The following is a 23844-nucleotide window of genomic DNA, read 5'->3' as shown; positions in this document are numbered from 1 at the left end:
TGGAAAAGTAGGTTTCCAAAGAGAAGGAGATATAGATGAAAAGGTCTTCCATCCACTACTTCACTCTTCACTCCCCATGTGGCCACAATGGCTGGAGCTGAGCTGAACCTATCTGAAGCCAGGAGCCAGGAGCTTCCAGGTTTCCAACAGCTTTGAGCTGTCCTCCACTGCTTTTCCAGGCCACAGGCAGGGAGCAGGACATGAAGCACAGCAGCCAGGACACAACCCGGAACCAACATGGATTCCAGAGTGTTCAAATCAAGGATTTAACCACAAGCCATCATGCCAGGCCAAGAAGTACGGATATCTTAATTGCCAAGTTAAATGCTGCTCCTGGCATGGCCTTCTTTATGATCTATCACTATGTGAAGCCAGAACTGCCTGCATTCATGAGGTGGCTGGCTGCACCTACTTTATAGTAAACTGAAGGAACATTCTCTTTCTCATGATGCAGAATATTCAGATGCTTTCTTCATCATAAGAAAAAGAGAAGCATGATCCAGGAGGTGTTCAGTTTTTTTTTTTTAACGTATTCTTGTTGTAAAGTAATGATCACTCAACTAAGTATGAAGAAGTTTTAATTTTGTTCTAAAGACAGATCTCATGAGAAAAAAACAATCAGAGGCAGTGATTGTTATAACACATAGCTGCGTGCCTTCTGAGATTGAAGTAGATGACAGTATGACAGCGTCCAGGTTTGACCATGCCACATGTACATCATGGGGGACACACAAACTCTGAAATTTGCGTTCTGTGGTCACTGATGGAGTGACTTGGCCACTGGATGTTCTTTTGAGATGATTTTCTCACCAGAGCTGTAATGCATGAGGATGGCTGAGGGCTGAAATCTCATTTATCCATGGAATCATTCTCAGGCCTGTGACACTAAGTAGAAGCCATTCAACATCCGTGCACTTTGGCAGTGAGAGTGAGCAGTTCGAAGATGGGAGAGGCTTTCTGTGGGTCCAGGGCCTTCGGGTACCATCCAGGAATGATGGAGAATCTAATAACCCAGGCAGTGATCATCAGCTGCATAGAAAGCGAGTTAGAGTCTCCAGTGCACATTTGTTTTCAACGCAGAAAATGCCTCACTGAAATTTTCTTTACTACAAAAACTGTCAAGGCAGTAAATGTGTGAAGATTTCAAGCTACAAAGATGAAAATGCTAACAGGAGCCCCTCCCCCCCCACCCCCCGGTTAATATTAGTCTTGTGATAGGACACTTAAGCAGGCTGCTGTTGCTTCTCTAAGCTCTTCTATGATACCTGATGAAACTGCAGTTCAACAGAGAGAGAAATGGAAGTTGCTTGCCAGGAGATATTGGTTCCCTCCAAACCACCTTCTCTCTTTTACCCCATGCTGAACACATGCAGATAACATAATATTCACATTTTAGTATCTAGCTCACTGGTACTTCAACATTCTTGTTCAGTCTTGTTCAGTCAACATCTTGTCTCGTTATCCCCAAAGAAGATCCTGAACACCACCCTGCCTATCTTTGTGTCCCCAGATTTTAGAAACTAACTTCCAATCTTCTGTCGCTATCTATGGATTTAGCTATTCCAGACGTTCTGTATAAATGGGATCATGCAGGATGTGGTCTTTTGTGAAAGACTGCTTTGATTTGGAGGGATATTTTCGAGCTGTATCCAGGTTGGGGCATGTATCAGTCCTTCATTTCTTTGTGTGGCTGAATAATACACTGTTGAATGGTTCCTTGCAATGTGTTTATCCATTCCTCCATTGATGGACATTCAGGTTTCCACATTTTGGCTGTTGTACACAATGCTCCTTTGAACCTGAGTGTGCAAATAATTGCGTAAAAGCTTCTATTCAACTCTTTTAGGTACAAGCTTTGGAGTGGAATAGCTAATTTGTGAGTAATTCTAGGCCAGACATTTTGGAGATCCTCCAAAGTCTGCCCACTGACTGAGCAATTTTGATTTTGTAGCCATGGTAAGGAAAGGGCCTTGACCCCCACTCATGATACTGTCCCTGGGCCACTCTGCCCTTGATTTGTTCTACCCTGAGGACTGAGACTGACTTGCCCAAGGTGCAAGTTGGCATGCAAAACTGTATCTTCCTCTCTTTTTCCTCCATGAAGAAGATGTAGGGCAGGGCTTTTGGCTACACAGCTCCTTTGCTGGCAGATTGATGGAGAAACCTGGCTAATTTGGGCTTGTATTTGAGAACTACTTTAATTTTATTCTTCAGACTGGCCCTAATCAACAAATGCTGGCATTTGTCTGGAACCTGCGTAGAGTTCAATGAGCTTTTTATTGGGAGTTTGGAAAACATAAGACTGTGAGACTGAGACCAGAAGATTTTGATGTTTGTTGATGTGGAATGCAATCACACATTCAAAATTTGCCACTTATTTTTAGCAATGCTGACTAAGAGAACTTAACATTGTAGTTTGTTTTCTTATCAGTGAAAATGAGGAAACTCTGTTCTTGTGTACGTACCAAGGATGCCATGGGGTTCATCAGAATATCAAATAAATGATTGTGTCAGACCCCAAAAAGGAACAGGACTAACTGTATTTTGTCTCAGGCATTTTAGAAGCTTTAGAAATATATTTACTTTGAAATTTTTATTTGAGAGGCAAACAGATTTCCCACTTGCTAGTTCACTTCCCAGGTTCCCACCATGCCTGGCACTGACCCAGACTGAAGCCAGGAGTCAGAAACCCAATTTGGGTCTCCTCCATGTGTGCCAGGGACACAAGTACTGGAGTAACACCTCCTGCCTTTCATAGTACACACTGCCAGGGAGCTGGAACCAGGGCCACAGCAGAAACTTCTGCACCTTGACATGGGATGTGGGTGTCTCAAAAGGCAGTTAAGTCACTAGGCCAGATGCCTGCCCTGGTAGCATTTTTTTTTTTAATAGTGGGGCCTAATAATATAAATCTTTATTTAAGAAATTTGACTGCAGCTGGCCCAGTGGGATGATCATCCATAGCAACAGGGCATAGGTAGAGAAGTCAGGAAGCCTCCGATCTTTAAGTAGAAAATAGGTCGCTTTGCCTGGTTAACCACCACTCTGGTGAGGGAGTGTTCAGAGTACTAGGGTAGGGCTCTGTCAAGGCCGTTGCAAGCTCTGGAGTTTGAGAAGTGACCGGAAGCACTGTAAACTAAGGACCACTCTGACTCTGTATTGTCCTCTTCTTCTAGGTCACCCAGCACCTTGCCAAGCTCTTTGACAGTATTGCAGATCTGCACTTTGAGGACAATGAGGATGTTTGTGCACACAGAGCGGTCGGCATGTACAGCAAGGAGAAGGAATATGTTCCCTTCCATCATGCATGTGCATGTGTGGGCCATGTAAGAGCTGATTGGGATTTTGTCCACGCCAAGGCAGTACTGGGGGTGGGGCAGTGGTGAGACGTGAAACATTGAATTGTACAAGTAAAAATCACCAATCTGTGCCAAGCCAGCCTCTGGTCAGTGTTGACTGGGAGCAGCCAGCCCTGCTCTCTGGTGTCAGCTCAGTTGATTTCAGTGCCCAGCGGGGTGTCATAGCTAGGAGCTGAGATTTGCAGAAGGGACTGCTGCAAGATGTATATAACTGCAGCCACTGTAACTCCATCCCTGGGTTCCTTCGAGGTCTATTCTGCTTTCACCACTGCTCAGAAAATACATGAGGCCTTCAAAGAGTTCAGCCAAAAAAAAAAAAAAAAAAAAAGAAAAAAGAAATGATAGTTTCAGTGCACAAAAAAATTTGAAATTGTACACACGAAGGGTCTCTATGGATATCGTACTAAATGTGTAGTATGAAAAGCTAGACATGGATTCAACGATCTTGCACACCCAAATGAACTTGTCCTTTGTTTCCATTTTCCAGAGATTTTTGAGGTGTCCTCAGAGTAGGGCAAGTAAAGCAGTACCTTGCATTAGTCATGGTTTAAACGGACTTTGTGGTTCATTATTCTGATATGAACATCGTCAGTTGTGGCTTATTAGTGAAGCTGATGAAGTGTGCCGTGCGGATGTCCCATTCTGTAACTACTGTTTGTACACTGAAGTGAGATCTCTATCCTTATGGCCAAGATGCATCAGAAATATTCTTAACTCTTACCCACCAGGAGGATTCGTGATTTATGAGTGCTGTTAGAATGTTCAGATGAAGAATGGCAGGCACACCTTTTCAGATTGAGTCTGCAGTCTCCATCAGAGCACTCTTTGTTTTGGGCAAGCATTCTTTATGATGCAGAAACCATAATGGCAACTTTAGCTTGTGAAAGTTTTCCTTACTTCTCTCTGTTGCCTTTTAATATTGTAACCAGAAGAATCCTGCCAAATGCAGGGGAAGCAGATGGTGGTATAACTTTGATTAAAATATATTTTTTGATCTCTTGGGCTTTTCAGGATATTATTATCGTGATTAGAAAAAGTCACCATAAACTATCTTGACAAAAGTGTGCCGCTGTCTGCTTCCTCCCCAGCAGACTGGTGCGTCTACTGGCATGACGCCCAGAGGCGAGGCTAGCTGATGGATGTGGTATTGCTAATAGGAACCCTTGATATTGAAAGTTTTCATGGAGCTCTAATTTCTCCCACATAACTAACTTATGCCAGAGAATTTTGAACATACGCCTAATTCACCTTCAAACTACCTTTGCTTTCTGTTTTTCTGTTTAAACGTGTCCTTACCCTATTCCGTCATCTTCAGTCTCCTTACCTTTGTTTTCTTTTAAGTGAAGTGTCAGCATTTATGTCCTTTTGTAATTGTTTCCCCGCAATGGAGTGTACATGTTACATAGCATGCTTTTTGTTAAATAACTGTATGTGGTGCATGCTACGTTGTTTTTGGGAATCTGGACATGAACCGGATGCTACTCCTGTCTCTGTGGGTCTGCTAGGCTGCTGAGGGGAAATGAATGTGTAAGTAAATGAGTGATAGTAAGAGGCGGTGATTGTTTCAAAAGTTAGACAAAAGGTTGTGAAGGATCAGACCAAATCCCATCATTAGGTTCATTCAATGACTCCCCTAGCTAAGAACTTAGTGCTTGGTGACACTGAGATCTTTGCTTAGTGTTGAAAGGGGAAACTACAGGCGTTGATTGGTCCCGTGACCTGGGCTCGTATACCAGCAACGCATGGCTGGAAATCCAAAGGAGAAGCCTCCCAATGAAGAATGGAAGGGGTCAAGACCAGCGCAGATTTCTCTTCTGCAAACTAAAGGTTGAGGCTGGTGTGTGTCCTGGTGAGTAAGATGCAGGTTAAGATGTGCATGTTCCATAGTGGGATGCCTGGGGTCAGTTTTCAGCTCCAGCTTCATGCTAATGCAGATCATGTGCTCTGCCACCCAAGTTGGAGGGTTAGGCTGAGCTCTTGGACGTTGGTGCTAGATCCAGGGCAGCTTTGGACAATGCAGCAGGCTAGCAGGTTGGAGAGTGAGGTAACAGATGAAAAGTTTTGTAGGTATCACCTCTGTGAAAGAAAGCAAGAAAGAAACAAAGAAAGACAGAGAGAAAGAGAAAGAAAGAGAAAAAGTAAGAAAGGGAGAGAGAGAAAGAAAAGAAAAAAGACAAAAAAGAAAAGGAAAGGAAAGAAAAAGAAAAGGAGGGAAGGAAGGGAGAAAGAGAGAAAGTAAAAGAGAGAGACAGACAGTAGAGGGGCGGGAAGGGGGAAGGAAAGGAAAAATTGTGAGCTTATGGTCCGTCTACCATTCCTTTCTGCAAAATAGATTCCAGAAATCCTCTTGCAGTCTTCATGGGTGAGGAATGGGATCAGTTGTGGCATCTTCAACATCTCATGTGGACCTTGGCATTTGTTGATAACAGTCATCCTGTTATTGTTTTATTCAATTATTTGCAAGTAACATATGTATCCTTTTAGCTGTGTGATATCCCTTGAGACAGGTACATGAATTATTATGATAAAGGGCATTTTGAATGGATGGAAAACTGGCTCAGATACAATTGTAGGAGCAAAATAAAACAAAAAAAATTGATTATTTTTCCACAAGTCAGCAGTAGTCCTAGCTCTTCTGTTCTCTTGCTGTCTCATTTCTGACAAGTGTGAAGATTAGAACCAGTAGGAAATACAATTAAAATACTTTTTGAAAAACTGTTTGCTTAAGACAAGGAGCTGTGAATATTCCGTTGATTTAAAGATGCCCCACAAAAAGCTATTGAAAAATGAAAATTCCCATTGATTTCAAAGTCACAGAATATGATGTTTGCCCCCATGGATGTCTGTGACAGTCGATCCCTTGGAATGTTGAGGTACAAGGGACAACTCTTGGCCAAGGACTCAACCCCTCTGCTTCAAAGCTGAAAAATGAATTATAGAAAACATCCTGTTTATGCTGGGGCAAGTTACTAGATAACGTAATGTGAACAGTATGCCTAGAAAAAGCCAACTTCATATGGTTAGTCCTTCAACTTCCCCTTTCTGGAGTCACTGCTGTAGATTTCTACTTGGACTTAAATGAACCCATTTTGGGTCCTGCTCTCTGCGTGGCTGGGAACTAACATCAAGAAGGCATTATTCCTCCACCATGGTTCATTCTGTGTTGTAACGTTTTGATTTGATTCCCGAGGTGGAGACCTGGCTGCTGCAACTAGAACAGACCATGAAAGCCACTGTGCGTCACTGCATCATGGCAGCCATTGCGGCCTACGAGGAGAAGCCCCGGGAGCTGTGGCTGCTTGATTTCCCCGCACAGGTGGCATTGACCAGCTCGCAGATCTGGTGGACTACCGATGTCGGAATAGCCTTCAGTAGACTGGAAGAAGGCTACGAAACTGCCCTGAAGGATTTCCATAAGAAACAGGTGATTTTATTGTTTTGAGATTAGACTGGGGCATGAACAGGTAAGGTTTGCTCAGACATCCTCTATGGGCACAGCACAATGCCAGGAATATGTTAGCAGTTCCTGGTTGTTCAATTTTCCACTTTTAACTCCTTCTGCTGGGGTTCTGCAAGGATTTTGAAAAACTGCGTCATGTCAGTTTCCCCCATTCCCTAATGTAGCACCTCTACATACACACAGTAGCTGTTTCTTTCCCTTCCTTGTGAAACTCATTCTGTAGGGCTGAAGACGTATTTATTAGGAAATACATGTGATTTTTTTGTATTGGTTGTCTGCTCCTTATAAATCACCAATGAGTGATTTTGAAGAACAACACCTTTTCAGTTCAATTGTACTCACTTATCCAATGGAATGGTCCACTGTAAGATGTGCTCTTTTTTTTTCTTTATTATTATTATTTTATGTTACAATTTCATAGGCTCTGGGATTTTCCTTTCTCCCTCCCTATATCCACCCCACCCCACTGATTTCCCCTATTACAATAGTAGAGTTATTTATAAACAGTCATGAGTCCGTCATTGTGGGTATAGACCAATGGTAGATTGTCTAACATCCTATTATCAATATAAATTTGACAGTTTTGTTGGGAGTCCATCTTTGATCTGGAATTAGGGATGCATACAGCATTGTATCCTCATATCTGGATATAATAGTTTTTATTACACAGTTGTTATACATCCCCTTAAATAAAAAGCCACTATACAAAATCAGCAACAGGAAGAAAAATAGAAATTTACAATGCCATGGGAGTTAAATAACATTGTTGCTGAATGACTAATGTGTCACCAAAGAAATGAAAAAGAAAATCAAGAATGTAACTGTAGGGCCCAGCGGTGTGGCCTAGTGGCTAAAGTCCTCGCCTTGAAAGCCCGGGATCCCATATGGGCACCAGTTCTAATCCCGGCAGCTCCACTTCCCATCCAGCTCCCTGCTTGTGGCCTGGGAAAGCAGCCGAGGACGGCCCAAAGCCTTGGGACCCTGCACCCATGTGGGATACACGAAAGAAGTTCCTGGATCCTGGCTTTGGATCAGCATAGCATCGGCCGTTGTGCTCACTTGGGGAGTGAATCATCAGACAGAAGATCTTCCTCTCTGTCTCTCCTCCTCTCTGTATATCTGACTTTCCAATAAAAAAATCAATCTTTATAAAAAAAATTTCTTTAAAAAAGAATGTAATATGAGGAAAAACAACTGTTTTTTAAAAAGTTTTATTTTTTATTTTTATTTTTATTGGGAAGTAAATTAGAGGAGGAGAGACAGAAGAAGATCTTCCATTTGATGGTTCACTCCCCAAGCGGCCGCAATAGCTGGAGCTGAGCCAATCCAAAACCAGGAGCCTATTCCAGGTCTCGCACGCAAGTGCAGGGTCACAAGGCTTTGGGCTGTCCTCGACTGCATTCCCAGGCCACAAGCAGGGAGCTAGATGGGAAGCGGGGTCACTGGGATTAGAACCGTCACCCATATGGGATCCCTCCAGTGTGTTCAAGGCAAGGACTTTAACCGCTACACTATCACGCCAGGCCCAAAGCAACTGTTTTGAAGAAATGAAAGTAAGAACAAAAACATCAAAATCTGTGAGATACAGTTTCTGCTGATCTTTGTTCATGAAATGTGTCTCCTGTAGGCAACTGATAAATGATTTCTGCTTTTTAAATCCAGTTTATTAATCTCTGATATGATTGATGGGGTTAAGCGATTTACATTCAGAGTTACTTTGAATAGGTGATAATTTGGTCCTGTTACTTTAGCAATGAGTTATTCATTGTTAGATTTAGTCTTTTGTTATTTTACTGGGATGTTCTTCATAGTTGCCTTTAGTTTTAGGGGGTACTATTTCTTTTCTCTGTCAAGAGAACATCTTTATCCTTTGTAGGACAGGTTTGGAAAGGCATATTCTTTTAACTTTTCTTTACTGTGAAAGAATTTTATTGCATTTTCAAAGACAAAGGAAAGCTTTGTGAATACATTATCCTGGGCCAATAATTTTTTGCTTTTACAATCTGGAATATATCACTCCATTCTCTTCTGGCCTGTAGAGTTTCAAGTAAGAAGTCAGCTGTGAGTCTGATTGCCACTCCTCTATATGTCAATTGATTTTTTTCATGTGCACATTTAAGGATCTTTTCCTTATGTTCATCTGAAGAGCACTTAATGATGATGTGTCATGAAGATTGCTTTTGGTTAACCCTGTTAGGAGTTCTGTGTCCCTCCTGAATGTTACTTCCTAATTCTTTTTCCAGATTAGGGAAAATTTCCCTTATTATTTCATTGAATACATCTTTAAACCCAGCTTCTATTTCTGTGCCTTCTGGAGCTCCCATAATTCTTACATTTGGCCTTTTAATAGTGTCTCTTAGTTTTTGAATGCTTTGTTTAGCTTGACCCAGCTCTGCTTCCAACTTTTTGATTGATTCCCCATTGTGACAAGAAATTTTTCCATTTCTGAGATTCTTTCTTCTGCCTCATTCATTCTGTTACTGAGACTTTCCACTGAATTTTTAATTTGCTCTTTTGTGTCCTTCATTTTCAATAATTCTGCTTGATTTTGTTTCAGTGTTTCTATTTCCTGTGTGACATACTCTTTGGACTCCTATATGTGTTTCTCGTTGTTGTTGTTAAGAAATTTTATAACAAGTTTTCTGAATTCTGTATCTTCCATTTCCTCCATGTATTCTTCAGTTAACTCAGGTTGGCAAAGGCTTTTGCTGCTTTGCAGGGCAATCTTCAGTAACATTCACTGTGTATTTTTGTCATTGTACTTCCGGTTGGCAGATTTTTCTTGGGGCAGGTTTCTAAGCTGTGTCACCCACAGGTCTACAGTTCATTTTTATTTATTTATTGCAGTTGGTACCCAGTTCTTTTGTTTGCAGTCACTTGTGCCACTCCCTCCAGCGAGTTTCAGGTCTGGGCTCTTGTGTTAGACTTCTACCACTGTGTCTGATGTCCCAGCTCCTGGCTCACCAGTCTCATCTCCTGTGATCTCATACTGTGGCTGTACTGTTTGTTGTCTGTACCTTCCCCCGACTGCTGGCTTGAGCAGTTCACAGGATTTGGGAGACACCATGTATCCTAAGTAACTAGGTTGTTGTAGGTGCTGATCTTGATAGAATCTGCTAGCCATTAGATCTGAGGGTCACCCGGACCCATTTCGACTTGTAGGATGATAAAGTCAATATTATTTTCAGTGTGGGACTAGTGCAATGCACTGAGCTGTAAGTGAGTTTGCTCCCAGCTCAGTCATGTGCAGCTCACTGTTGTCCCTGCAGTCTTAAAGCCTTTGCCACACTGTACAAAATAGTGCCTGATGTGTCATTCATGGAGTTCTTAATCTGCTGTCTGTTAGGTCTGGAGGCTACCTAGACCAATTTTGGGTGGAACCTGTGGGATGCCATGTTGGTGCAATGCACTGGACCAGAAATGAGTTGGCTCCCGGCTTAGTGCATGCACAGTCCTGCCTCCCTTTGCCTCTGCCTCCCTACACAAAATGGCACCCTATGCTGCTCTGATGGCAGGTCTGGCTGTGAAATTTACCCTGTTCCTGCACTGCCTGTTTGGGATCTGCTGCTCTGTCTCTGATTGGATCAAACAAATCAGCAGGATGAGTAGGTCTTTGCCCGGGTTCCCCTCCTGAGCTCCCTGTGAACTCCCCTTCCCACCTGGCTGCTGGTAGAGCTCAGATCACCACTCACTGACTGCCCCTAGGGTATCAGGTCACTGCAACACCACAGTGTCGTCTCTGGTGCTTTCCCATATCTGTCAGTTTCCAGGTGTCCCTCTGCCATCAGCTGGTCCTCTCCTATTTCCTGAACTGTGCCCTATCTGCTTCATCCTGACTAATGATTCTCTGTTTTAACGTGTCCTTACCATATTCCTCCATCTTGATTCTCTAAGCTGTGCTCTTGACTGGACAGTAGTTCAGATGGGTGGGTGATCTTTTCATGGCTTAGTAGAGTTAGAGGATATTGGGCATGGAATCAAGTCTCCGTTTGCATGCTTTTGTTTTCAGAGGATCAAATCTGAATCCAGAGATGGGAAATATAGCATCCACTATTGCACAGTTTGTAAGGGAAGGTGACAGGACCCACACCCTCCTGCTGATGCTAAGTCCAAGGCTTTCTCACCCTTGCCGTCTCCTGCCTCATGCTCTGATGTCATCACCTTAAGCAGCAGCTGGATTCGCTGGTAAACGCTGCTTGTGTGGTTAGCACCTTTAGGAATTTCAGTTCACAATTCCTTATTGTCTTGCCCTTTGAGTCTTGGATATTGACTACCCAACTTACGTTACTAAGGAAGGTTTGCAGCCTCTGCTTTTAGGGGAAAATGCATTCTTGATTTTTACAGCTTTGGGAAGACTGCATTGGTATCTGTATCAGAAGGGTATTGGTGTTTGCTTAATAGGTTTGAAGTTGTAGGATCCGATTTGCGGAAGAGGCTTTGTCTTTCTGAAGAGCCATCTCTGGAATTGTAGTCAGAGAACACTTGGGGGCTACAACTAATAAGATCGAGAGAATTAATTCTGTTTTTCTTATCAAAATAGCCTTTAGTGATTTGATTAATTTGTGACTTTTAAGATCATCTTACTATGTATTTAAGGAAGGGCACTTTTAAAAAGCTAACATCATGTACTGTCTTAAAGTTGAGCTATTATCAGCAACTACTCAAACTTGATCTTCTAACAGTATATTTCCACACATGTTTTTTCTGTTGCTTCACCCTTGAGTCCCTTCATCATTTTTGATTACCAGAATATTTCGTTGATTAAAATATTAAGTAATTATTTGTATAAATATTCTGTCAATTTTATTTTAATGTCATGGTTTCTTTTTTATGTATTTTGTGAAAATGCAGAAAACAAAAATAATTTTTAAAAGCACCTATAGCTCCACTTCCCAGAGAGAATCACTGATGATGTTTTAGCATACAAACATCAAGTTTACATCTATGTCCAACTGTATTTATCGTTCTATATAAATATGTAGACCTCTCTCTCCATATAGCAATATGTGGCTATTATAAGTATATTTGTTTATGCAGCTATGTTTTCATGTCTTTAGAAATAATAAAAAATATAATTCATGGGCTCGGTGCGGTGGCCTAGTGGCTAAAGTCCTCACCTTGAACCACTGGGATCCCGTGTGGGCACTAGTTCCAATCCTGGCAGCCCCACTTTTCATCCAGCTCCCTACGTGTGGCCTGGGAAAGCAGTCGAGGACAGCCCAAAGCCTTGGGACCCTGCACCCGTGTGGGAGACCCAGAAGAGGCTCCTGGCTCTTGACTTTGGATTGGCTCAGCTCTTGCCATTGCAGTCACTTGGGGAGTAAATCATCGGAGGGAAGATCTTCCTCTCTGTCTCTCCTCCTCTCTGTAAGTCAGACTTTGCAATATAAAAAATTTTAAAATACAATTAATATCTTATAGTTTATTTGATTATATCATCTTATTACTTGGTGCATTCACCACATCTTTGCTTTTCATGAATATATAAATTATGAATTATATTCCTTGATTTGGATATAGCAGAATTAAAACTTCCTCCCTGTCTTTGACTTGACTGTGATTGTCTAATTTCCTCTCAGGCACTGTTCTGTGGGCCCAACAGTGATATATCTTCTTCCAAGAAACTTAAGTTTTGTTTGTTCATTCGTCTTAGCCCTTCTGCCCTAAAGAACCTGAGATTACTTACTTGGCTCTTTAATCGTCCTTTGGCATGCCATTGTTCACCCTTTTAAGAATTTCTCACTAATTTATTTGCTGCTGATATTATTATATCTTACTTAAAATTTGTGAATGTGTTTAACAATGATTCTTAGTATTTGTTTTTTTTTTTTTTTTTTTAGTTCTGAATTCCCTTCTTTCTATAATTTGTATTTAGGAGTTCATGCATTGACAATATTTTTTTAAGATCTATTTATTTTTATTGCAAAAGTAGATTTGCAGAGAGTAGGAAAGAGAGAAAAATCTTCCATCTGCTGGTTCATTTCCCAAGTGACCTCAACAACCAGAGTTGAATCGATCTAAAGCCAGGAGCCAGGACCTTCTTTTGGATCTCCTACATATGTGCAGGGTTCCAAGGCTTTGGGCCATCCTTGATTGGTTTCTCAGGCCACAAGCAAGGAACTGCATGGGAAGTGGAGCAGCCAGGACATGAACCAGTACTCATATGGGACTCCAGCACATAGAAGACCAGGACTTTAGCCAGTGGGCTACTGCATTGAGCCCACAGTGATAAGTTCTAATGCAAGATTTCTGGCCCACCCCCTGTTTGTTTGGTTTTTTTTTCTATCTGAATGTTGTGGATGTGTGTGTTATGAGACTATTAGCATAAGGAGAACGGATTTAATATAGTTCATAGAATTCTAAGAATATAATGATAGTCTCTCATTCCCCTTTTTCGTTCTTCTGTTTTGTTTCTTACAATAACATTTTTAGTTTATGCTGTAGTCAAGGGCTTATCCTCTGCTAAATGAAGAGTTTAACCAGTAGACCGTATTTTAGCAGGAGTATAGGCAGACAAGAGCTGTAAGCAGTCAAATGAAAAGATGATCATTTCACCAAAAATCACTAAATTCTAAAATAATCACAGATCATTAAAACTATTGTAATATAGCATCCCTAAATATTTTGCAAAGACAGAAAACAGAATGTGACAAGAATGTACTTGCAGCAATGCTGTGGTCTTTCGTTTGGCTTCCCCTGATGGTTTAGCTAGGCATAGAATTCCAAGCTTAGGGTTTTGTAAGAACTTTAAACGGTTTACCCATTGTCTTGTGATATTATTATTGTTGTGAAATCTTCAGTCAGTGAATCAGCAAATGAGCTATTTGTGTGTTTTTCTCTCTCTTGCCCCAATACACTCTGTCACTTTTTTTTTTCCCAGAAAGTGATTGAGAAAATGTAATTACTAAGTAAGACTAACCTGTTGTTATCCGGTCCCACTGGTGCTAACAATATAATGGTGCCTAATGTGATATACAGTAGGTTTTTCACAACATCAAATAGAAAAGTTAGAAGAAAGTAATGTTGTATGGATAGGCCTATCATTTAGTACTGCATGAATATTTTTTTATTTTTTGAATAACTGTCTTGTGTCCAAACCTTTACTCGTCCGTCAATCCATGATTTATTTATGATTCCTTTTGAAGGAAGCTGCAGATATCAGTAGCATTTTTAATAACTTGATGTTTCATGAGTTGTGACTTTGAAGACCACATGTTTTTAGCTTACATTATAATCAAAAGCTGAGTGCTCCAGAAACAAAGAGTTCAACAGATAGTAATCCAACGGGAAGATAGGCTAGGTGTATAAACAATAAAGAAATTAACAAAGTGCTTTCAAGTTTTACTCCTCAGCTCTAGACAAAGTAAATTTTGTTAACAGTCACAAAACCATTAACACTATAGTAGTATATAGTTGCCATCTATTTGGCAAAGTTTTAAAAGACAATTCTGGACAGAATCACTGAATTTGTAGCAAAGAAGAGATAGATGCAGCACCCTGTGCTGCTGGGTGGGTATCCAGGTGTAAAACTGCTGGAGGAAAAGCCTTGGCAGACAGTTACAACTTTACCTCCCTATCAGCCGTGTCCCACAGAAACGTAGCATTGATTCTTTTTATTTTTTAAACTCATGTAGTTTGCATTATGCATATTCCAGTAGCTTTGGTCTATTCAGCAATCTAATGGAATTTGTTTCTTCTCTCAAGATGTAAAGCTTTCCATTTTAGAATTGTGTTTGCTTTAAAAATGTAAGTAGGGTAAAGAGTCAAGAAAGGGCAGTTTGGGAAGAAAGCATTTCCTTGCTTGATTAGGAACTATTTCTAGCGCAAATTGAACGGTGCGGGGCGGGGTCTTGATTTTGTGCTCAGCACTGACATGTCTGTGAGAGAAGACAGACTGCACAAGGGTGAATGGCACAGTTTGTTTAAGCTCCTTTAGTTTTCTTCTTTGAAAATGTCTGTGAACCATTGCTGGAGTGTGTTTTCAATTAGAATGACTGTCGCTGATAGTACAGGTAATTTTTTAAATGAACTTGAGTCCTTTCACCATAGGTGAAGGCTTATTTTGCTATACCACAACACTGACCCCCATACTCCAGCATTCTAAATGGGTGTCTTAATATCAAGACTAAATACCTACACTGTATGGGTAACACTCTATTGAGAAAGACCTGTGTTCCATGAGAATGACCTTCATTCCACCAGGCTCCTCCTTTTAAAGGCCTTGCTTCGTGACAGTAGTACAACAGTGGGGACCAGGCTTCTAATATGTGGGGACAGCTCATATGGCCAGATAGAGGTGAGCTAGACAGGGAATGCCAGGAGGCTGTGAAGGCTTTAGGCTCCATAGACAAACATTTGGCTTGTTGGTCTTTTTTTCTAGCTCAAGGTGTATGCTGGGAAGTTGTTCCAGGTAAAGCCAGGGTGTGCCAGGGGGTTGCCAACTTGGGGCGAGCATGCTGGATTCACCAAGAAGTCAGGCAACACTGCAGTGGAGCAATGGCAAGAATAATCAATGGTGACATGACAGACATGTGTTTTACAACACTGCCGAGAATGTTCTGTGTGTCACAGACCGTAAACGTATTTACAGCTGTAGAATGACCATATAGCAATAGCTAATGGATGCCATTGTCCAAATAATGGACAGTTGATAACTGTTTATTTTTATGGGTACAGATTTTACTCTACAAGTGCGTCATCAGGGAAGGTTTAATCTGGAGAGAAAAAACAAGATCCTAAACGTTTGATGCTGTGCAGATAATGCTGACAAGCTCTGCTTTAATCATCATTCATCGGCCTGAACTTCTGTGCAAAATGAATCAATAATGTAGAAATCACAGGTTGTGGGGAGGCGAGACAATGCATGTGTAAGCACTTGCAATTACAAATGTTCTTACAAGGCTCGGCATGGTATTAGGATTCTGACAGTGCATTCTTTTTAAACCTGATAATGGTGATGCTATAAAATTGGAGACTATATCTTTATATATACATATATATATTCTATACATGTTATACATAAATGCATATATTATATATAAAGTATATATTATATATAATAATTTATTTGAAAATCATAGTTACAGTGAGAGAGGGAAAGATAGATAACTTTAATCCACTGGTTTACCCTTCAAGTGGCCACAATAATTGGAGCTGAGCTGATTCGAAGCCAGGAGCTGGGAGCCTCTTTTGGGTCTCCCACATGGGTGCAGGGGCCCAAGCACTTGGACCATCCTCTGCTGCTTTCCCAGGTATATTAGCAGGAAGCTGGATCAGAAGTGGGACAGCCCCAAGATGGCAGGTCTTGACCCAGATGAGAAAATAGTCAACATGTATATGAACTTTGTTTGGAAGCTCCCTGTGTGTGGGGGCTGTGACTGTGTATTCCTTCATACATTTGAGAAGCACCCTTTGAGCGCCTGCTTCCTGAAAACAAGGCAAACACTGGCCTTGCCTTCATGGAACTTAAAATCTCGACAAGAACCCACTAGAACACCTTCCATAGGAAACAATGGTCTTGCTGGCTTTTACTAAAGTCTAACTTTAGTAGACCCTCTTTGTGGTTTCCAGTTTTAATTATCCACCCATCAGTCTGCTGGATTCTGAAATTCTTGAGAGTTCTAGAGAAAAAATAATTGATCAAAAATAAGGTGCATGGCATTTTGAACAACTTGGTGAAATTGTGCACCATCCTGTCCTGCCTGGGACATGAGTCCTCCCTTTGTCCAGCGTGTCCAGGCTGTATATCCTACCCACCCAACAGTCACTAGGTGACTGTTACACTGACTATTAGGACATTTCAAGTTTGTGTTCAAGCACCCAGGGATGTGGAATGCCCAGCTTACTATATATAGCCCCTCTTCCCAAATGATTAGGGGCATGGTGCAGTAACCTAGTGGCTTAAGTCCTTGCCTTGCACACACCGGTATCCCATATGGGTTCTGGTTCATGTCTCAATAGCCCTGCTTCCCACCCAGCACCCTGTTTGTGGCCTGGGAAAGCAGTTGAGGACAGCCCAAACCTTAAGACCCTGTACCCATGTGGTAGACCCAAAAGAGGCTGTGGGCTCCTGCCTTCAGATAGGCTCAGCTCCAGCTGTTACGGCTGCTTGGGAAGTGAATCAGTGGATGGAGGATCTTCCTGTCTCTCTTCTCTGTATATCTAACTTTCCAATAAAAAAATTTTTTTTTAATGATTGGATCTGGCCATGCCAAGGCAATTGCTGAAGTCTGTAGTGGGCGTATTCAAAATTGGTGGTTGGACTTGTCCCAAGAATGACACTCCAGATATCCAAATTGCCCTTGGAAAAACATAAGTTCCCACTCCTGATACCTTCTCACAGTCTAATGTTGCATTACAAATGCCTACATTATTCGCCATGCCTCATGTCATCATGGGACGTGAAGATGTGAGAGGAGAGCAGGGCAGTGCAGTGACTCACAGGCTAATCCCCTGCCTCGGTGAACCAACATCCCATGTTCATCACAGCAGCATTTACCACAGCAAAGATATGCTAACAGCCTCATTTCCCCTAATTGCAGACATGTAGACCAATGTGGTACTCACACATGTACACAATGCACATCATGGCATGCTCTTCAACCTTAAAAAGGAAGAGAATTCTGTCATTGATGACACCAGTGCTGAACTCATTGAAGGAAGCCAAGCACAGAAAGACAAATGCCACATGATCACTCATGCGTGGAATTTAAAACTAGAAGAGGTTAAGCTCTTGGTAGTAGAGGATGCAGTGGTGGTTACCCGGGGCTGGAGAGTGATGGAAAAGGGGGAGATTTTAGTCATAGGGTCCACACTTCCAGTTTTAACATACGTGCATTCTGGAAGCATAATTCATTAATGCACAGCTAATATGTTTAGTAATAATGAAAATTTAACATTTGTGATGAGATCAGATTTCAAACATCCTTAGTCTCCTTTCAACCCCTCAAAGTTGAGTGTGAGGCAGTGATGTGGCACTTAGCTTTGTTGTGGCAGTTGTTTCACCATGTATGCCAGTATCAAGAGAGCTGGGCAAGAAGAGGGTGTGAAGAAGAGTGACATGGCAGACCTTTCAGCTCCATGCTGACATCTTTTCATTATATGTTTTGATTGGAGAAGCAGAGAGCCAGGCGCACACAGAAATGGAGTGCTTGTTTCCATGTGTTCATTCATTTCCCGGAACCCTGCAACATGTAAAGCTGGAGCTGAGTCAGGAGCCCCGAATTCCATCCTTGTCTTCTCTTACACGTAGCAGGGACCCAACGACTTGAAGTAGCACCTGCTGTTTCCCAGAGTGTGTTAACAGGAACCTGGAACTAGCAGAGCCAGGACTCAAAACTCTGTTGTGTGGTGTGAGAACTCCCACTGACATCTGAAATGTGCCTAGTCAGCTCTCCATTTTAAGCATTTTCTTAATATTTGTCAGAGAAAAAAAAACATATGGAGGTCAATGTTGTCATAACAGGTAAGGCAGCTGGTGCCAGCTGGAGTTGTGGCTGCTCCACTTCAATCCAGCCTGCTGCTAATGTGACTGGGAAAGCAGTGGAGGATGGACTACTGCCACCCACGTGGGGGACCTGGAAGAGTTTCCTGGTTTAGCCTGGCATGGACCCGGCTACTGCAGCCTTTAGGGGAATATCTGATAGGAGACCCACCTCTCTCCCTCTCTACATTCCTCCCTCTGTCTCCCTCTCCTCCTCCTCCCTCTTTTTCTGTATCTCTGCCTTTAAAATAAATTTTGAAAATATTTTTAAAAATCCCTACATTTGAGTTGTATTCCCCCCCCTTTTTAAAAAAAAAAGATTTTTTTTTTTTTTACTGGAAAGTCAGAAATACAGAAGAGAGATATCATCTTCCATCCATGGATTCACTCCCTAAGTGGCTGCAACAGCTGGAGCTGAGCTGATCCAAAGCCAGGAGCCTGCAGCCCCTTTCGGGTCTCCCACATGGTTGCAGACTCCCAAGACCTTGGGCTGATCTCAACTGACCCTCCCAGGCCACAAACAGGGAGCTGGATAGGAAGCAGGGCTGCTGGGGTTAGAACCAGCACCCATATGGGATCCTGGCATGTGCAATGTAAGGACTTTAGCTGCTAAGCTACTGTGCCAGACTCAAGTTGTATACCTTTTAAAAGTTGAAAAGAGGGCTTGCCCATTAACCCAGTGGCTAAAGTCCTTGCTTTGCACATGCTGGAATGCCATATGGGCACTGGTTCATATCCTGGCTACCCTGCATCCCATCTAGCTTCCTGTTTGTGCTCTGGGAAAGCAGTCAAGGATGGGCCAGGGCCTTGGGGTCCTGCACCTGCGTGGGAGACCCAGAAGAAGCTCCTGGCTGCAGATGGGATCTTCTCTGTCTCTCCTCCTCTCATATCTGACTTTTCTTTTTTTTATTTTATTTTATTTAATTGTTATTAACATTGTATTATGTGATACAGTTTTATAGGCACTGGGGATTCCCCCCACCTCTCCCATACCCCTCCCCCCATGGTGGATTCTTCCACCTTGCTGCATAACCACAGTTCAAGTTCAGTTGAGATTCCTTCATTGCAAGCATATACCTAGCATAAAGTCCAGCATCTTATTGTCCAGATAAGTTCAGTGGCCTCTTGGGGAGACCTTCTCTGGTCTGAAGATAGGTCTAACAGAGTAAAGTTCCTGTCAGTTAAAAGCCCCAACAAAACCTCAGTATCAATATACAACATTATGGAATTAATTGACATAGTATTCGGTAAACAATATGTTAAAAATAATGCAAGTTCCATTCTTCGAAACATCTGGGTTGAGACAGTTTCAATGACAGGTTCAAAAAATAACAAACAACCAAACAAAAATTACAGGTTAAATCAAGGCAAACATGTGGTATCTAACCTTTTGGGATTCGCTCATTTCCCTTAGCATTATAGTTTCCAGTTGACTTTTCAATAAAAATAAATAAATCTTTTATTAAAAAATTGGAAAGAAACCTGTATTCTTACTAGTGCTTTTTTGAAGTCTAATCTGACAAATTTGTATTTTTTTTTAAAGATTTATTATTTGAGAATTGGGAGTTACAGACAGAGGGATCTTCATCCACTGGTTGACTCCCCAGTTGACCACCATAACCAGGGCTGGCCCAGGCCAGACCAAGCCAGAGCCAGGACCCAGGAGCTTTAGCGATCCCCCACATGGGTGGCAAGGAACCACGCACTTGGACCACCCTACAGTGATTTTCCCAGGCCATTAGCAGGGAACTGGGTTAGAAGTGGCACAGTTGGAACATGACTCTATCCAAATGGGATGCCAGCATCCTAGGCGGTGGTTTGTAGAAGGGACGTTTAACAAAGAAAATGAGTATCTTTGTGAGAGAGGCTGGGAGGACCAAGTATATTTGAAAATCTTTTGCAAACGAAAGCCTAGTGTGGCGTCTGTATTCACAACCCTCTTTTTGCTCAAATGCCTCCTAGATTTCTCAGCTGAATACCCTGATTGCCCTCCTGCTGGGGGAACTGGCACCCGGAGACAGACAGAAGATCATGACCATCTGTACCATAGACGTGCACGCCAGGGATGTGGTGGCCAAGCTTGTTTCTCAGAAGGCAAGGCATGGGAAGACATTTCCTGTGTGGGCTTTTGTTGTCTGAGAGTGATGCTTGTTGTCGGAGTACACCCAAGCGAGCCATTGCTTTCTAAAAGCTTTGTCTTATTGTTGTTTTCCATGATATGGTTTTGTAAGTATAGGGACTCCTCCCTCCATCTCCCTTTCTTCCTTCCTTCCCTCCCTCCCTCCTCACTCTCCCATTTGCCCACACATACTGTTTTTCTCCATATTATTTCAATAGTGTCCACAGTCAAAAGTTCACCGTTCGGCTGTTTAAGTCTGTTGTGGTGTTGTAGGTACAGGCAGCGGTAGAAAATCAAGTGCCCTGCTGTCATTTTTTAATATATTAAATATACAGTATTTCATTAACAGAATCCTGCTGTATATTTAATAATTTCACTGTGAATCCTTTTTGATCAGGAATAGAAATGCTGCATCTCTTTCCTTCCCGGCAGGCTAGTCTCCATTCTACAGCTGGGAGAACTGGTTGGAGCTCCTGGCTCTTCTTGGCCTTTGCAGCCACTTGGGGAATGAGCAAGCAAGTGGAAGATCTTCCACGCCATGGTTTCCCTCTGTAACTCTGCCTTCCAAATACATCTTTCTAGAAAGATGTAACTTTATGTCTCTGATGCACAAATTATGGATTAAGCATTACCTTACTGCAGAAAATATAATTATTTTTTGGGTTTCAGTGAACTAAGTACAAAACTATGGAAATTAATTCCCTGACGTGATTCATAGAAGGCAACAGTTCATTGGATGGCCGTATTGGTATTGTTTCACTGAGGAGCCAGTTGGACAGGAGCACTTTTGCTACTCATCTGCTGGGGAATGAGTGCTCGGTTGGAACTGTTGTTACCTTTGCAGTGGCATGCAAAGGACTTCCTGTTTATGGGAATGTTGGAGCTAACGTAGAAGGCAGGCCAGTTGATGAGCTGGACTAAACAAGTTGCATCTGTGGCCTGAAATGTTTGGCATCCTCTGCATTGTGACCCTGCCCTGCTGCTAGGTGGTCAGCCCCCAAGCTTTCGTGTGGCTCTCTCAACTCCGTCATCGGTGGGACGACACCCAAAGACACTGCTTTGTGAATATCTGTGATGCCCAATTCCAGTACTTCTATGAATACCTGGGAAACAGTCCTCGGCTGGTGGTCACTCCTCTGACGGACAGGTAACAGGTGGCCGGGAACTCCGCTCATGTGGTCAAGAGGCGTGTGGATGAAAACAGTGCTTAAAAAGTACTGTGTACCAAGTACAGATACACACTCTCTCTTGCTCTCTGTGTATACACACACATGAATATATACATATATATATAACTTTCCTCCTCTCTATGCGTGTGTGTATACACACACACACACACACACACACACACACACACACACACACACATTTCTCTCCTTTCTCTGTCACTCTACCTTTCAAACAAATAAATCTCTTTTTTTAAACAAGTGTATGTTAGGACTGATAGAGGATTAATTTTTAAATTAAGAGATGCATTTGATGGGCATTATTGTAATATAGAAGTAAGCCAGCATCCCGTATGAGCACCAGTTCATGACTTAGCTGCTCTACGTCTTTTGTTTGCTGTTTTTAAAGATTTATTTTAATTTTATTGGGAAGTCAGATATACAGAGAAGAGGAGAGGCAGAGAGAAAGATCTTCTGTTCACTGATTCACTCCCCGAGTGGCCGCCATGAACAGAGTGGCACCAATCTGAAGCCAGGAGCCTGGAGCCTCTTCCAGGTCTCCCATGCAGGTGTAGGGTCCCAAGGCTTTGGGCTGTCCGCTACTGCTTTCCCAGGCACAAGCAGGGAGCTGGATGGGAAGCAGGGTACCAGAATTAGATCCAGCACCCATATGGGATCCCAGCATTTGTAAGGTAAGGACTTTTCATTGTAACAGCCCAGAGGCAAGTGGCCTGGCAGTGCAGGCTGGCGCATGCTGAGTGCTTCATGGAGCTTCCACTGGTCACGGCCTGAAGGAAAGCAGAGAGGGAGTCCAGTCCAAATATCCCACAGAAAGATCCCACAGAGTCGCACTGTCCTTTCTGTGCCCTTCACGGTGGTTGGAGCCTGGTCACTTGGCCACTCTGAACTGGCACTGTCACCTCTGTGGACGTAAGGAGCCACCAGAAGAGTTGACAGGAGTCTCCATCTCCTTGCCAGATGTGCTGGGGCAGAGGATGTGTGTGGAAGCAGAGCCTCGCTCATCCTCATCAGCAGTGCTTCCAGGGGCACCGTTCCCTGAACCCTCCATGGCAAGGCCCTCTGGCTTCCTGCAGGTAGCCCCAGAAGACCAGGCTCTCCTTTGCTGGAGGAGAAAGCTGACGTGTGTTGATGTCAAAAGGCTTGTTTAAGGAGAGGGCATTTAGCTTAGCAGGTACACCCCGCCCCTACGTGGTGTATTGGGGTACTTGGGTTCAGTGCTCAGCTCCATTCCTGGCTCGAGCTAGTGTGGAACCCATGAGGCACTAGGGGATGGCTCTAGTTCCTGCCACCCATGTGAAAAGCCCAGATGGGGTTTCCAGCCCCTGGCTTTGGCCAGACTCGGCACCACTTGCTGCAGGCTTGGGATGCAGGCCATGAGAGAGTGCACACCCTTGCTCTCGCTCTCCCTCTCTTTCTCAAATACATTTTAAAAAATTAAATTCTTACTAATAAATGCCTTATTTAAAATTCATATCTGGTATCAGCAAAGTAGGTGTTAGTCCCCGGGCTCCTAACCTCTGTGTGTGTCTCCATTTGACCTGCTCTTGATAATAAGGTGAAAGTAATTTATAGACCAGAGAAACTCCGAAGGATTCTAACTATTTCAAACCTTTGGCACTGGCTGGTCTTTCTTTCTGTTACAAGTGTTAACAAACTATCTATGATTTTCTTCAATCTAAGAACCTTTGAGACATTCTGTAAAAGAAATAAGCATTACAGTAATCAAATCCATAGCTACACATTTAAGGTAAATTCCTAAAATTTTAGTGTAGTAAATTGTCTTTGTATATTTGCCTTAAGCATTGAAATGTATACATATTAAACAATATATAAACACTCTGTTTTTATAATTTGTACCTCCCATCTGTTTATTACTTTTTAAAGACTTATTTATTTTTACTGGAAAGGCGGATATAAAGAAAGGAGGAGAAACAGAGGAAGATCTTCTGTCCAATGGTTCATTCGCCAAGCGGCCACAACGGCTGGAGCTGAGCCGATCCGAAGCCAGGTTCAGGAGCTTGCTCCAGTTCTCCCACATGGGTGCGCAGGGTCCCAACGCTTTGGGCCCTCCTCGACTGCTTTCCCAGGCCACAGGCAGGGAGCTGGCTGGGAAGCAGGGCTGCCAGGATACGAACTGGTGCCCATATGGGATCCCGGCGTGTTCAAGGCGAGGACTTTAATACTACACTAATGCGCCGGGCCCAGCATCTGTTTATTCTTTAAAGAGCATTTTAATG

The 23844-nt window shown here is 42.6% G+C and overlaps 1 protein-coding gene across 1 annotated transcript in view; it reads left to right on the top strand.

Moving 5' to 3' along the window:
* DNAH11 (dynein axonemal heavy chain 11) overlaps positions 1-23844 on the top strand; it is a 271297-nt gene that overhangs the window by 90729 nt on the left and 156724 nt on the right. The window contains exons 29-32 of the mRNA XM_040964541.1: positions 3177-3326; positions 6550-6783; positions 20264-20395; positions 21407-21567. Coding sequence (XP_040820475.1) covers positions 3177-3326; positions 6550-6783; positions 20264-20395; positions 21407-21567 — 677 coding nt within the window. The remainder of the gene's footprint in view (positions 1-3176; positions 3327-6549; positions 6784-20263; positions 20396-21406; positions 21568-23844) is intronic.

Source organism: Ochotona curzoniae, unplaced genomic scaffold (genome assembly GCF_017591425.1).
Source record: "Ochotona curzoniae isolate NIBS_2020 unplaced genomic scaffold, NIBS_Ocur_1.0 scaffold_3835, whole genome shotgun sequence".
NCBI lineage: Eukaryota > Metazoa > Chordata > Mammalia > Lagomorpha > Ochotonidae > Ochotona > Ochotona curzoniae.
The sequence above is the reverse complement of the archived record's forward strand: the minus strand, read 5'-3'. Positions and strand labels throughout refer to the sequence as shown.